This window comes from Tenrec ecaudatus, chromosome 18 (genome assembly GCF_050624435.1).
Source record: "Tenrec ecaudatus isolate mTenEca1 chromosome 18, mTenEca1.hap1, whole genome shotgun sequence".
In the NCBI taxonomy this organism is placed as follows: domain Eukaryota; kingdom Metazoa; phylum Chordata; class Mammalia; order Afrosoricida; family Tenrecidae; genus Tenrec; species Tenrec ecaudatus.
In genome coordinates, this window is record NC_134547.1 from 32,761,419 (window position 1) to 32,776,446 (window position 15,028).

The window sequence follows — 15,028 nt, forward strand, 5'->3', positions numbered from 1 at the left end:
GGTATAGTTATATTTTAGCAGGCAAAGGCAAGATTCTTTATGTCATTTTTAGTACAGGCATAGGTTAATATTTTAAAGTCTGCATTCATGCAAAAGCTATTGCGATGTGTTTGGAGCTAGCTAAAATCCTTTGTACTGGGCTAAAAAAGCCAACTGAAAGTAATTTAATAGTGTAAATTCCAAAGATTATATTTAAACTAGCAAAGAAAGTTTAAAACCTTTTAAGAATTTAAGCACAATCATTTTCACCTAAAGATAAATGATGCACTCAAACACTTCACAAATATTTGGGAATATTTAATTACCAACTTGTGGAGTTAGCATATATATTTGAAAGGAATCAAATTATAGATGTAATAAAATTATTTATAAAAGTCTAATATAAACTATGTACATCAGTTGTGAAAAAACTCTAAAAAAAACATTGCTGAAGCATGCAAAGCACTAAATAGTAAGCGGGATCAAGCCTAGCTAGGCCAGCCCTCTGAGTCCTTTGTGACTGCAACAGGCCGTGCCCCCTGGTGGACAGTTTCGCAAACCTCTGTCTGTACAATACCTACTTCTTACACCAGTACCAAGGGTTATTTTTCAATGCCACTAAAGAAAGGGAAAAAAAGAAAAAAGCAGGAAACTTCTACTTTAACATGGCAGACGGAAATTCATATTTAACAGTCAGTAAAATAACTAAGGAATTAAAAAGTAGCAGGCGACAAACCCATAAAGACAAAAATAACGGAGGAGGCAACAGGCACCAGCAAGAACAACTGATGCTACAACAGCAAACGTTCAAGTGAACGGCAGCAGCAACAGCAAACTGCAGCAAGTCCTGTGCGCTGCACACCCTGGAAAGACGCGTCACCTGGCAGCATTTCTGAAGGGCTGCAATACAAGTTTGAATGAAGTAGTTAAATTCCAAAATCCCTAGACTCACAAAGCACAGCCAGGTGATTTCCCCTTTCTTGACTAAATAAAAAATGTACTGTCTAAAGTGTTGTGCGCCTTAGTGAAACGAGGGGGGTTAACAAGTATATACGTATATGAACCCTGAGATTCCCAGCCTCGTTCCTAGAATACTAGATGGAGGAGATTAGAGGATTCTTTTGTAGGATGCTGATTAACCAAAGACCTACTAACATTTGGAGACAGCTCAATGTAGGGGGAAAAAGAGAAAAATCAGCCAATCACCATAATACCCTACAGAAAATCCTCCCAGTTAACAGACTTTGCCCCTGGACGGAAAGCTTTCCCATAGTACTTAACTATATGTATGAATTAACTTCAGATATGGAGAAAATAGGACAAAAGCCAATTGTAACATGCTCAAAAGAGATATTACATCCACAAAACAAGAACAGGATACTATAACAAATGAAAATTTAAAATAGTAAATGCTAAGAATTAAAACTATTGTATCCAAATTTTTTTAATAAATCCGATTTCAAATATAAATTAGAACAGAACACTCCATATCAGCTTTAGTGAAATCACCTCAAAAATTCTTACAAAGAGATGAGTAAGAATAAAAATTCCTCAGAACTCTTAAGATATGAATCTCCATACAGAAACATCTAGTAAATACCGTGTATACTCGAGTATAAGCTAACCCGAATATCAGCCGAGGCACCTAATATTACCACAAAAACTATATTAAAAATGTGCTGAGAAACTCGGCTTATACACAAATATACACGGTACGTTCCTAAAGATCCAAAACAAGATACAGCACTATAGCATTTCAGATCATGATGAAGAGACAGGAACCGAAAGAACTCAGAGGAAAAAACAAGTCAACAGAAAGGGAAGAGTTGCTTTAGATATTTTAAAGAGCAACACATACACTACAGAGGTAAAAGTAACAATGACTTCAAAGTTTTGAGGAAAATGTTTCTAACCTGTATTTTTAAATAAGAAGCAAGTTCAAATCTGGCGGGTGTATGAAAAGTGTATTTAGGCACATATACTTTCAACAAATTGATCTCCCTTGCACCTACACAGAAAGCTCTTGAAGGTTATACTTCAACAAAATGAGAAAGTCTGACAAAGGAAGTTACAGGTACCAGGAGACAGAAAAACCAAAAGGTGAAGGAATGATATGATAAAAAGACAACACGAAGATGCTAATATTCTTTGGTTGTAGGAGCCAGTGCAAATTGGAATCAGAGTAAAGGGCTCCTGGAGGAAGGTCTGTAAGAAAAAAACCTAAACTATCTAATTGAGAAATATACAGAAAGCTATGCAACAGACAGCAGTTAACTTCGAATTAACATGCTGTGCGAATGGAAAGAAAAAAAATCAGTATTAGGGAAGCTGGGTAAATGGGGTAGGGTAGGGGGACATGTAAAAGAGCCAAATACTCCTCTTTAATTCTAGGTAGCCAATAGATTATATAAAATCAGAGGGGGTGCTGTGTCATGTCAAGAAATATCAGCATATAAAAATTGCTTAGTATTATGAATTATGGCTCTCAAATATATGCTGAAGTCTTAACTCTAGAACCTGTGAACTGGACTGTTAGAAAATAGGAGGGTCTTTTTGTTATGTTACTAAGCTGTGCCTAAATAAGCTGGGACCTAATCCCTTCTGAGTGGTGATGTCTAAGCAGAAATTGCACACATTGAGAAGACTCCAGGTTAGCTTGACCAGCACTACATCTGCTTGATGAAATATGTTGATTGGCATTCTGTCAATTCCCGTTTTTTGCCAACGCCCTTAAACCAGCTTGGACTTCTTCCTTCAATACCATTTGTTCTTGGTAATATGCTACATCCTTAAATGGTTGAATGCTAATAAATTCTTTTTGGTGTAGGGGGTATGCATTCCTTGCCATTTCTTTTGATTTGTTATTAAAAAAAGACTGCTATCCATCTGGGGTCTTAAAGGCTTGCAGGTAAACAAGCAGTCATCTAGCTCAGAAGCAAAAAGCCCACATGCAAGAAGCACACCAGCCTGTGTGACCACGAGGTATAGAAGGGACCAAGTATCAGGCATCAAAGAACAAAAAAATCTTATCATTGGGTGCCCACCTTCCCCATATGACCGCTGAAGACAAATGTGTGCATAAGCAAGCTGATGCTGCCCGGCTATCAAAAGATATAGCATCTGGGGTCCTAAAGCGTGAAGATAAACAAGCGGCCATCTAGCTCAGAAGCAACAAAGCCCACATGGAAGAAGCACATCAGCCTGTGTGACCACGAGGTGTCGAAGGAATCAGGTATCAGGCATCAAAGAACAAAAATCTTATCATTGTAAATGAGAGAGAGTGCAGAGTGGAGACCCAAAGCTCATCTGTAGATAACGGGGAACCCCTTTACAAAAGGGTCTCGGGGAGACGAGCCAGTCAGTGTGCAGTGTAGCAACAAGGAAACATACAACTTTCGTCTAATTCTTAAATGCTCCCCCCCCCCCCGCCCCCATCATGATCCCAATTCTACCTTACAAATCCAACTAGACCAGAGGATGTACACTGGTACAGATAGAAACTGGAAACTCAGGACCAGTGGTGAGTGGCAATACCGGAGGTAGGAGGGAAGGTGGGGTAGAAAGGGGGAACCGATTATAAGAATCTACATATAACCTCCTCTCTGGGGGACGGACAACAGAAAAGTGGGCAAACGGAGACGCTGGACAGTGTTAAGACATGACAAAATAATTATAAATTATCAAGGGTTCCTGAAGGAGTGGGGAGCGGGAAGGGAGAGAGAAAATGAGGTGCTGTTACCAATGGCTTAAGTGGAGAGCCAATAGTTTGAGAATGATGAGGGCAATAAATGTAAAAATGTGCTTGACACAATGGATGGATGTATGGATTATGGTAAGAGTTGTACGAGCCCCAATAAAATGATTTTTTTAAATGACTAGGGGCAATGATATAATACATTTAAAATCTCTGAGAATAAACATTTAAAAACAAACAAACAGACTGCCATGAAGTTGACTGTGACTCATAGTGATCCTACAGAACAGAGTAGAAAGGCCCTCAGGGTTTCACAGGTTGTAAATCTCCATGGGATCAGACAGACTCATCTTTCTCCTGTGGAGTCTGAACCACCGAGCTTGCAATTTAGCCCAACATAAACCTCACACCACCACGACAGAATGCAAGGATGCCATTTTTGCTTCAGTTCTTTCAGCATGAGAAATAGCAAGAACATTTTTGCCTTTGGGGTTTTCTAAATCCATGTCTCTTTACATTGTATTATACTTTGTCTTCTCAAGCTCTTTGGTATTTTCTGCTCAGGTCTTTTACTTTACCATTTTTCCTTATTTTGGCTTCTTTTCTTCAGCTTCAAGCTGAACTTGATATAAGTAATTGACGGTATGTTCTCTGGTCAGCTCTTGGACTTGTTTTGGCTGATGACACTGACCTTCCCCGTTACCTCTCCCCACATATGTAGTAAATTTGATTCTTGTGAATTCCATCATGGTTATCCATAACTTGTTATGGTCCACTGAATCAAGTACTTTGGATGGAATAGTTAACAAAATGCAAGTAAACATCTTTCTGGTACTCTTTACTTTAGCCACACTGCACCTGCCATCAACATTGATATCTCTTGGTCTAGTCCTCTTCTGAAACCAGTCGGAGCCTCTGGCAGCTCCCTGTCAAATGTACTGCTGTAATCGTTGTTGGATAATCTTCGGCAAAGTTTCACTTGTATGTAATATTAAAGACCGAGCCCTGGTACTGGTATAGTGGTTACACATTGGACTGTGAACTGCATGGTTGGCAGTTCAAAACGACCAGCAGTTCCTGGAAAGAAACACTAGGTTTTCTATTCCCGTAATTAATTACACTCCAGAAACCCACAGGGGGCCGGCTGAGTCAGCACCGACTAGATGGCAGAGTTTGAGTTTTGAATTCTGTAATTTTTTTGTTGTTGGGTCACCTTTTTTTGGAATGGGTACACATATGGATCTCTTCCAGTCAGTTGGACAAGTAGCTGTCTTCCAAATTCCCTGGTCTAGAAAAGTGAGCGATTTCAATTGGTATTCGAATACTAATGAAATCCTTCAAGACGCTGATAAAGCACTGAAAGTGCTCACTCTGACATCACTTTCATCTTTTCTTTTTTTCTTGTCTTTTTAATGACCTTTTTGCTTTCTTCATCTATTATGCTTTTGATATCATCTCACAGCTCTTCAGGTCTTTTGTCATTAGTGTTTAATATGTCAAATCTATTCTTGAAATATTCTCAAAATTCAGATGGGATATCCTCAAGGCCCAATTTTGGCTCTCATGAACTTGTCTTGATTTTCTTCAACTTCAAACTGCACTTATGTATGCACAGTTGGTGGTCTGTGCCACAGTTGGTCTCTAGACTGGTTTTAATTGTTAGTAGCTGATCCTGAGCTTCTCCATCATCTCTTCCCACAGAAGTAGTCAATTTGATTTCTGTGTAATCCATCTAGAGAAGCTTTTATATTGTTGGAAAAAAAGGTATTTGCTATGAACAAATCACTGGTCTTGCAAAATTCTATCAAGCAATACCCAGCTTCATTTCGAATACCAAGGTCATATTTTCCAACTACAGTTTCTTCAAATTTGTTTTCAAATTTCATATTTCAATTGCCAATTATCAATGCATCTTGATTTCATGTTTGATCAATGTTAGACTGAAGACTTGGAAAATTCTTTCATTTCTTTATCACTACTTTTAGTGACTGGTCCATAAATTTGAACAATAATTGCACTGATTTGATTTCCTTAGATGGGGATAAATTTTATTTTATCATTCAGCAGTGTCTTTTCAAGAAAGCTCTTGAAATATCTTTTTGATGAGGAATGCAACACCAATCCTTTTGAATGTATCATTCCCAGCATAGTAAGCCTAATGATTTTCTGATTCAGAATGGCCAATACCATCGATTTCAGCTAATTAATGCTTAGAATGTCAATCTTTACGCATTCAACTTCATTTTTGACAATTTTCAATTCCTAAATTTATACTTTGTGCGTTCTAAGTTCTGATTATTAATCGATGCTCACAGTTTTCTTCTCATTTTGAGATGCACTCCATCAGCAAATGCGAGTCCCGAAGGCTTCACCCCATCCATGAGGTTACAGGCAACCATACTTTGAAGCTTTAAGATTCACGTATGTGGGGGCTTCCAATGCCAAACAAAACGTAAGGGGTAACTTTTATTATAACACTTACAAGAATATGTACTATGCAATGTGCATGTGACTCTGATACAGAAAACAGGGTACAGAGGTAGTCAAACTTCAAAGTTAAAAGTAGTTTTGGTTTTTTTCCTAGGCTATTGCATGTTGCTTCTATGTCGCCATTCATGCAGCCTCGTATCCTCTAAATCTGAAAAACTCTTCTTCCTTCTCATCTCCTCTCTCAACCTGAGAGCACAACACTAATTCAAAATAGTATGCCTTCATGCTCACTTTTCTACTAAAAAATAAAAATGACCTTACAGTAAACATGCTGGTTGAGTACACAAAGATAAAGACGGGAGATAAAAGAAAATGAGCAAACAAAATAAAAATGTCAACTGCATCTCTAAAACACAAACTAATTTACTATATTGAGGACACTTTATGTCATTACAACAAAAAAAATCTATCAATATCAATAGTTCAAATAAAATTGTTTCACAAAACTGGACTAAAACCGAAGACCAACTCACTCCCATTGAGCAACCCTGTAGGACAGGATGGCACCGTTTCTGTGAGTTTCTGAAATTGAAACTGTTTTTCTTAAGCACAGAGATATTTTGCTTTTCCAAGCTGGAGCTATACGTATTTATTCTATTAAATTCAAATGCCTCACTAAAGATAACTCTGATTTTGATAATATGTATGGTGAATATTCACTTAGGACTATTTACTAGACAGAAAGTCTAGTGAACATTTTTATGTATTGTTCATGATCCACACATATCATGCAGGTTAGATGTTGTTATGAGTAAACTGAAACTCAGAAATGTGAGTGATCTGAGAAGCACAGTGACAAATAAATGAGTCACAATTTGAACTCAAGGGTGTCTGTTTCCACAGCTTATACTTCTGTTATTCATAAAAGTCATCTTCAATCAATAAATATTTAGCAAATTTAATAACTCAAAGAAATGTCTTCAATGTGGTAAGCAAGAAAGACACAGGGAGATGTGGTACTTTATTTCACTAATAAGCAATCTAAGATTTCAGATTAAAAAGAAAAATTGCCTATGAAGAGACAAATCATCTTTCCCCCCAAAACAGCTTTATTGGCATATAATTCACATAGCATATACTATAAACCCTGAGCAGAATGTACAGAGCAGCTATCTCTTGGTTCCAAAAAGTAAATGACAGCACGGACGTAGAGTGGGAAGCAAGACAGAACCAAAGTTCCGCTGAACCTAAGAGTTTAATCATCCCCTTCGTATAAAAGAAAGATACAGACAGAAAGAGCACCATTCAGCATAACCAATGGAAGAAACAGAGAAGGTCCCCCACGACAATTTAAATTTTCACAGAAGTAAATTGCCTTAATGTGACAGAGGTCAGTGACAAAAAACTTACAGTGAATATTAATCATGTTTGAAAACAAGACACCAGGGGGGAAGGGAGAGAGACACCACCAAATTTTCCCTAGATTATCAGTAAGAGGCAAGAACATCCACTCCCACCACTCCTCCTCAAAACTGGACGGACTGGCTGTCTTAGGAAGTACAGTAATGCAAGACAAATGAATGAAAGATATACCGTGGAAAGAAATAATAAAATGTTCCCTTGTTTACAGAAGACTATCTATGAGAAAATCCCAAGGAATCTAGCACAAAGGCTCCTAGAATTTTTAAAAAACCTTGAGTTTAGCAAGGTTGTAGAGTAGACAGTCTATAATATCACCTTTCCGATCGCTTCTCGGTCTTTTGGGTAAGATCAAGTATAATTTCACCTTTCCAAAAAGACCTATTTCCATAATCAAAACACTAAGATAAAAAATCTTGAAATACCATTTAAAATTAATATTCCACATGTTAAATACGTGCATATAAACATAACATGTATGATCTAGATGCTTACCAACTACAAAATACTAAAGGAAAAACATTTTTTAAAGATCTAAATAGAAAGACTGTGTTAATAGATTGGAAGAGATAGAATATAGTTACAGTGTCAATTCCCCAAATTGATGTATAGGTTGTAAAGCAATTCTCATTGAAGTGCATCAGGATTTTTTTGTATATATAACTAAGTTGTTTTAAAATGTATATGGAAAAAATAAAACAATAAAATGTTTATGGAAAAACAAGTATTCCCACCAGAAAAAAAGTCTAAAAAGGAAAATCAAACGAAGATTCACACTACCTGATTTTAAGAAATACTGTAAAATTATAGAAAATTAAGATAGTATTTATTAGAAAAGGGACAGAACACAGAACAAAGAAACAAAATAGAATATCCAGAAATAGCAGCACACAAATATGGTCAACCCACTATTAACAGCCTGAAGGACATGTAATTCACACATCATACGAATGATCCATTTAAAGCAGCCGTCCTCAAACTGTGGGCGCGGGCCACATGTGGCCCTCTGAGGCTATTTATCCTGCCCTCCAGGTGTTTTTGCCCATTTGGTTTTTTTACTTCAAAATAAGATGTGTGCAGTGTACATAGGAATTTGTTCATAGTTTAAAAAAAAAAAAACTATAGTCTGACCCTCCAACAGGTCTGAGGGACAGTGGCGAATGTGGCCCCGTTTAAAAAGTTTGACGACCCCTAAAAAGTATCAATTAAATGGTTTTTGTTATGTCCATAGGGGTGTAAAACTATCACCCCAATATATAGTTTACAGTATTTTTGCCCCTCCTGGGTGTGTGAAGGCACTAAAAAAAGCCCTCTACCCATAGTAGTTACTTTCCACTCTCTCTGAGCTACTCATCTATTTGCTATCTTTTTGGAATGTTTCTATTTTATGTTTTCACTTTGCTTGGGTTTATGACATAGGATTCTGAGTCACATGCTAACACAAAGCTAAATTTTGTGAGAAATTGCTTGAGCCTACCAATGTGTGTACTCCTGGATGCTTCAACTACCATGACCCAGTTCTACCTTACAAAACCCGCTAGACCAGAGTGCACACATTGGTACAGATAAGAGCTCTCAACACATGGAATTCAGGACAGAGAAAACCCTCGGGAACAGTAGTGGGAGTAGCAATATCATGAGGGTAGAGGGCTGAGGGGGGCGAGGGGGAGAGGGCAGGCTGGGGCTGGTGACAGGGGTCCCCCATCATAAAGTTGGATATAGCCTTCCTCAAGTAGAAAGAAAATGGTTTGGAAATGTTGATGGCAGCATATGTACAAGTGTGTTTAATACAACTGAATGATGGATTGTTGTAAGATTTGTAAGAGCCCCCCAGGAAAATGATTAAGAAACAGTAACTCATGTATTTAACTACTAGAAAGTGACTTACCCCCAAATATTTCTCTACTCCACAGCTCTAACGTATTAAAAAATGTATTCCCCTATTAATATACTAAATTATCACAATTATTAAAAACATATACTTAAATAGCTGCATTTAAAGCAAAGTATATAAACTTCAATAAACTACAAACTCCTTTTATATCCACAGAGCCACCCCAGGAAGCCAGGAAAGGTCTTCCCTACAAGTTAAGGCTTTTAAAAAAAGAATTATGTCCATTGTCTTTCCCCTAGTGTGCATGCCTTAAGCCAAAAAAAGTTATCACCAGAAATTATATATAGATTTAATAGTAAGATTTTTATTAATGTCACAGCAGATTAAAAATATGCATTAATGATAAACTTATAATAGGGAATAAGGGTTGATTTCCAATTAGAATCTCCAAATATTGGTCTTAGAATGTCACTGAATAAATGAATTATATGACTAGTAACAACTAACACATAAATGAAATGATTTCAGCTTTAGATAATTTCGCTACTTTCTATCTAGTACGACCTTCTGAATGCAGGAGAAAAGAGGTAGGGTTAAGATACTATCAATTTAAATATGCTAGTGTCAAAACAAGTACACAAATTAAAAAATCAAATGAACCTAACTTAAAAAGTAATATAGGTAACCTAGAACCCAAACCAATTTGTCCAACTAAAAGCGCTGGATGGGTGCACGGGTGTATCACAAATAGTATGGGTAGTAAGCAAAACTAAAGAACAACCTTAATAAAACAAAGCAGGGGTCTGACACCATGTAACAAATAAGGGTATCATTTTAGTTAACACTTCATTCCACCCTGGTCTCTAATATAAAGTGAAAATACCATATCAAAAGGCGTGTTTAAAACTTGTTTCTACTTTGGCAAATAGGTAGTCTGAGTTCACTAAGCATAAAATAAACAATTTCTAAAGTACTAACATATGAAGCATAAAAGCCTACAAAAAGCAAAAATCACTTATAAAATAGAGAATGATCCCAACCCTTACGTCTTCCCAACTTCTAACTCCAAAACTGCCTATATGATGTACTTTTGCATTTTTTAATTTCCAAAAACATGCCAATGTAGGGGGTATTTCCAACCCAGATCTTCTCTTCTTCTAATTCTATTCAACTTATCTACTAACTCAACTAAATCACAGAAAATCATGAACGGTAGTTGTGGTAACCAGCAGCTTACCAGCTTGCAATGTAGAAACAAATACACAAAGAGCAAAGCAACTCCATTGATAAAGTGGTACCTACGTTCTCTCCTGTGCTCAACTAAGCCCACCGCCTGCTTGGCTGAGCACTTTGCAAACCAGTTGTCCCCAAGTAAAACAGTGACTTCATTAGTATGGACCAGTTTTCCTGGCATGAAGGCAAAGGGGCCAAATGGTACCTGTTGTTTTAAAAAAAGAAACAAAAAATATAAGAACACTAAAAAATAACTCCTAAAACACTTAGCATTTCCAGCCCTAATTTACTGCGATCCTTTTTCATCTCTAAACTAGAAAAATAAGATTTCAATTCCTCATAAATTTGACATTATAGTAAAATTTGACAGTCTATAGAGAGTTATTCTAAATTACAAAATCAACGGAAAAACAGAAAAATTACCATATTGTGTACATATCGCTTTCATATAAATTAATATTTTCCCTGAATGTTTGTACTTTTCATTTATTTCTATGTCTAAATGCAAACAACTAATAGCAAGTTATTAAGTTAGTATGGAATATGTCTAACAAAGAAAACTGAAAATATTTTTAAAACTAAAAGTTAACAAATAACTTTAATGAATCTACAGTAGCTATTATTTATAAAATATCTGTTAATAAAACAAAAACGAGAACAAAGTCTTCACGAGAAAGAGTATCCATGCACTGAAAGATGCTAAATCCAGGACATATCAACAGATGACTATGGTGATATGAAAATTGTGAAGACAAAAATTAGCAGTATTTTTTGCATAAAAATTAATCTCCTACAGTTTAATTCTTTGAATTACAAAACATTATGACAATTCTTGCTCTGGCTAACAGAAAATGACTAAGTGGTGTATTTCTGCCATAATTAGTTTTCTGCATAATAGAATTGTACACCAAACGTCATTTACATCACCATAATATGATAATCTAAAAAAACAAAGGAAAATGCGTATATGCCAAGCATCACTACAGTACATACATTTCTATAAAGTAACACTAAGCACCTTTTTTGTTCTGGTACATTAAGCATTATTACTTACTTTCAAAGAAAAAATATCAAACATACCATGATATTATAAGACAACTTATCAGGCAATGTACTGAGTCTTTCTTGAAGAGCATTATAGTCATTGTCTACCTTCTTCCTGTTGGCAAAAAATACCCAATACTAAATAAATTAGAAATTTTTTCCATTAAACTGTGTACTAAAGGCAAATTCATCAAAAAGCTAACTTCAGCAATTTAAAGATCAAAGAATTTCTTAATTTCAAAATCCTGTTTCTATAGTTTCAATAGTATAATTCTACTAATATACATATATACTTATAATGTAGGGAATTAACACTCTCAGGGACTAGGGCTTTTAAATCTTGAGACTTAGTGTTTCTTAGAGTGGAGCGCCTGGATTTATACATAAAGTTTGGATATTGAGGGACACTGGAGCCTGGTGATGGTTATGGGTACGGCTGTGATCTGCATGGCTGGCAGTTGGAAACCAGTAGCAGCTCCAAAGCTGAAGGGCAGCGAGATTATGTGGCTGCGCTAGTTTCTTCACTCATCAATAGTCAGTGCTTTACATACAAAGTAAGCTGTGAATCCAAAGTTAAAATGTTTTAAAATTACATTGAAAGTAACACAAATGTTTACTTAAAAGAAAAACAACTCAAAGTGCCTAAATTCCATTCGCTTTGAATGTGGCATTAATTTGTCATTTTACAACAACTGCTATCCATTTCTGCTACTCATTGAAGAAGGTACCCTCTAGAAAAAGTTGAGTTTATAAATGACTTAAACTTCAAATATCTGTCCATATTTAAATCTAAACATAAAAAACACAGTCCCTCAATGTGTCTCCCTCATAAAGAGATGGACTGACACCGTGGCTGCACCACTGGGCTCACGCATGGGACACCTGTGAGAACTGTGCAGGACCAGGCAATGTTTCCTCTGTGGTGTGAAGGGCAGTCCCTGGGGACTGGAACTGGCTCCATGGCCAGCGAAAAACAAACAAAAAAAAATGTGTAGCATTTAAGCATTAAATTATCACTTTGACCTAAAAGGAGAAAATTTAGTTTTAAAGGTGTGTGAGCCCATACTTTAAAGATTATGTGTAATAAATGAAATTTGGTGAAATAGACTAAAGTCAAGCTTAGAAAACATTGTAATGTTATGGTGTAATAGTTGTTTATGTGGGGCAAGGACGCCCTCAAAAACTTCACTGTATGAACATATACATATGTATATGCATATGGACACATTTTCCTGACTGACTGTTAAGAATTCCCCAAAAAAAGAAATCAACTAATTTTCACCTGTGATGTTAACTAATTTGGTATGCCTTCTTGGTTATTTCCTCCTACATACTTTAGATATGAACTATTTTAGAAACCAGCTACTCTGATTCAAACCAAGATGGGGGGGGACAGTTTCCTTTGAAAAATAGCAAATATCAACTATTTGCTTTAGAATTCCTCTCAAAATGTATATGCTCAAGTGTTTCAAATCAGTGCACAAATTTGAGGTTATTTTCCCTAAAATTAAAACGACTGAACAAAACAAGAGGACAAGTCCAAAAGTACTGCTACGGTCATATTAACTTTTATTTTTTTAAATACCAAAATGCAAACAAAGCTATTGTTTCTCAGCATTTCCTCCATCAAGGTCTACACACTCCTGTCTCTAAGGCTTACCTGAACAATTCTGCGCACTTTGATTCACAACCCATCAAGGTGGCAGTTTGGACATCCTTGAGGGACTAGAATCGTCATATTCCTTCGAATGTCTCAAGGGACAAGATCAGGGCTGGAGGCTGGGTCAGGTAAGGTTTGTCAATGACATCCTCCTCCTATTCGTGAGGAATGAGCAGGTGCACTGCCGTGATGGGAAAATTTCTCCTGTCCCTCAGCCCAACTTTCCTCGTCTTTTTCTCACCGGTACAGTTTCCATTTTCCTAAAGCTTCTTCAAATGCCCTCATGATCATTTTGTCCCCTTCAAGAAGTCCATCTAGATTACCCCCTTGGGAACTCCAGAAGACATTCCCATTGCCTTCTGAGCTGACCTCTATGCCTTGAATTTAACTGGCTCAGTAGATCAGATCTCCTCCTAAGTCACTCTTTTGATTGGACCTTGTCTTTGAAGGCACCCGAGAGCGATCTACAACCATCCTCTGATTGCAGAGACACATTGAAATATATTGTTTGGATTAAACCTGGACATGTATAACCTAGAATCCTAGTAGCAGTACTTTTTTGGCTTATCCTCACAAAATGGGGTTTTCAGTTAGGTCTGCAATTCACAATTTCAGTATGTAAAACATTCTTTTAAGATGGCACAAAGGAAGCCAATCTGGAACTTATTTTTTACTTATGTGCATGTACTAATTACACCACTTTACAAGAAGAAATGGAGAATATCCTAATAACTTGCCCAACATTAAAAAGTAAGCGGTATGACTTATACGTACATCTGTGGCTCCAAATCACCTGCTCTTTAGGGGAAAAGTTGAGAATCCACATACAGAATCATCAGCTTTTATCGACCAAACAGTGGGAAGCACACCCACAATTCAGTGACAAAATAATAGTGTGGGGATTTTGAAAATACTTTCTTGGCTTAAGTAAAAAGAATTTTAGGGAAAAAAAAAGGTTCAATTTTACCCCCCAATCCTCACTAAATTAGTAATCACTGCATCTATTGGTTCTAAAAACCAGCGCTACACAAATTTTCCAATATTAGGCTAAATCATTCTATTTTAATCTATTATTAAAAATATTTTACATATTTTAATCCACCTAAATTCTAGGATTTTAATTTTAATTCATCACCTGGAAGAGAATTTTTTTTCTTAGTATATCACAAAGCTCCAAATAACTTTTGTGCCTTTTTCTATACACATTTTTATTTCTTGCTCCACAAACACACAAAAAATATAATGCTAAATGAAAGAATCTTTTCATTTATACAAGGAAGCATCAGTAGTACTAGCATAAGGATGCATTTCTTAAAGCATGCATTTTGTTCTTCTTTATTAAGAATTTTAGATTGATATGTACCCATAAGGGGAACTCTGCCATACGGATTACATTTTAGACTAAAAAAACCACCAAGGGTTAAGGAAGAATTCAAAGCAACCTGCTTTTGGAATCCGTGAGAGACACAGCAGTCTCTGACCCCCCTGCAGTTGTTCCCAATCTCTGGGCAACCACAGAATCATTGTGAATTCCTCCATGGCAAGGTTTTTCAATTCCAAACAGCCAGCACTACACTGGCACATGGTTATAACTCAATCATCCTTTGTGGAATTAAGGGAATGTAAAAATATCATGAGTTCAGTAAAGCTCCCAAAAAGAAATTTCCTGCTTTCCAGAGGAATGGAGGTACTTTGTTTCCACTGTTAAATATAATATATTGGGCATTTGTTGACC

General features: G+C 36.5%; 1 protein-coding gene across 2 annotated transcripts in view; it reads right to left on the reverse strand.

Moving 5' to 3' along the window:
- Positions 1-15,028, reverse strand: part of URI1 (URI1 prefoldin like chaperone) — an 89,943-nt gene that overhangs the window by 36,546 nt on the left and 38,369 nt on the right. For both annotated transcript variants that reach the window (XM_075536873.1, XM_075536872.1), the window contains exons 3-4: positions 11,670-11,748; positions 10,659-10,794 (exon numbers count right to left, since the gene is read on the reverse strand). In XM_075536873.1, coding sequence (XP_075392988.1) covers positions 10,659-10,794; positions 11,670-11,748 — 215 coding nt within the window. The remainder of the gene's footprint in view (positions 1-10,658; positions 10,795-11,669; positions 11,749-15,028) is intronic.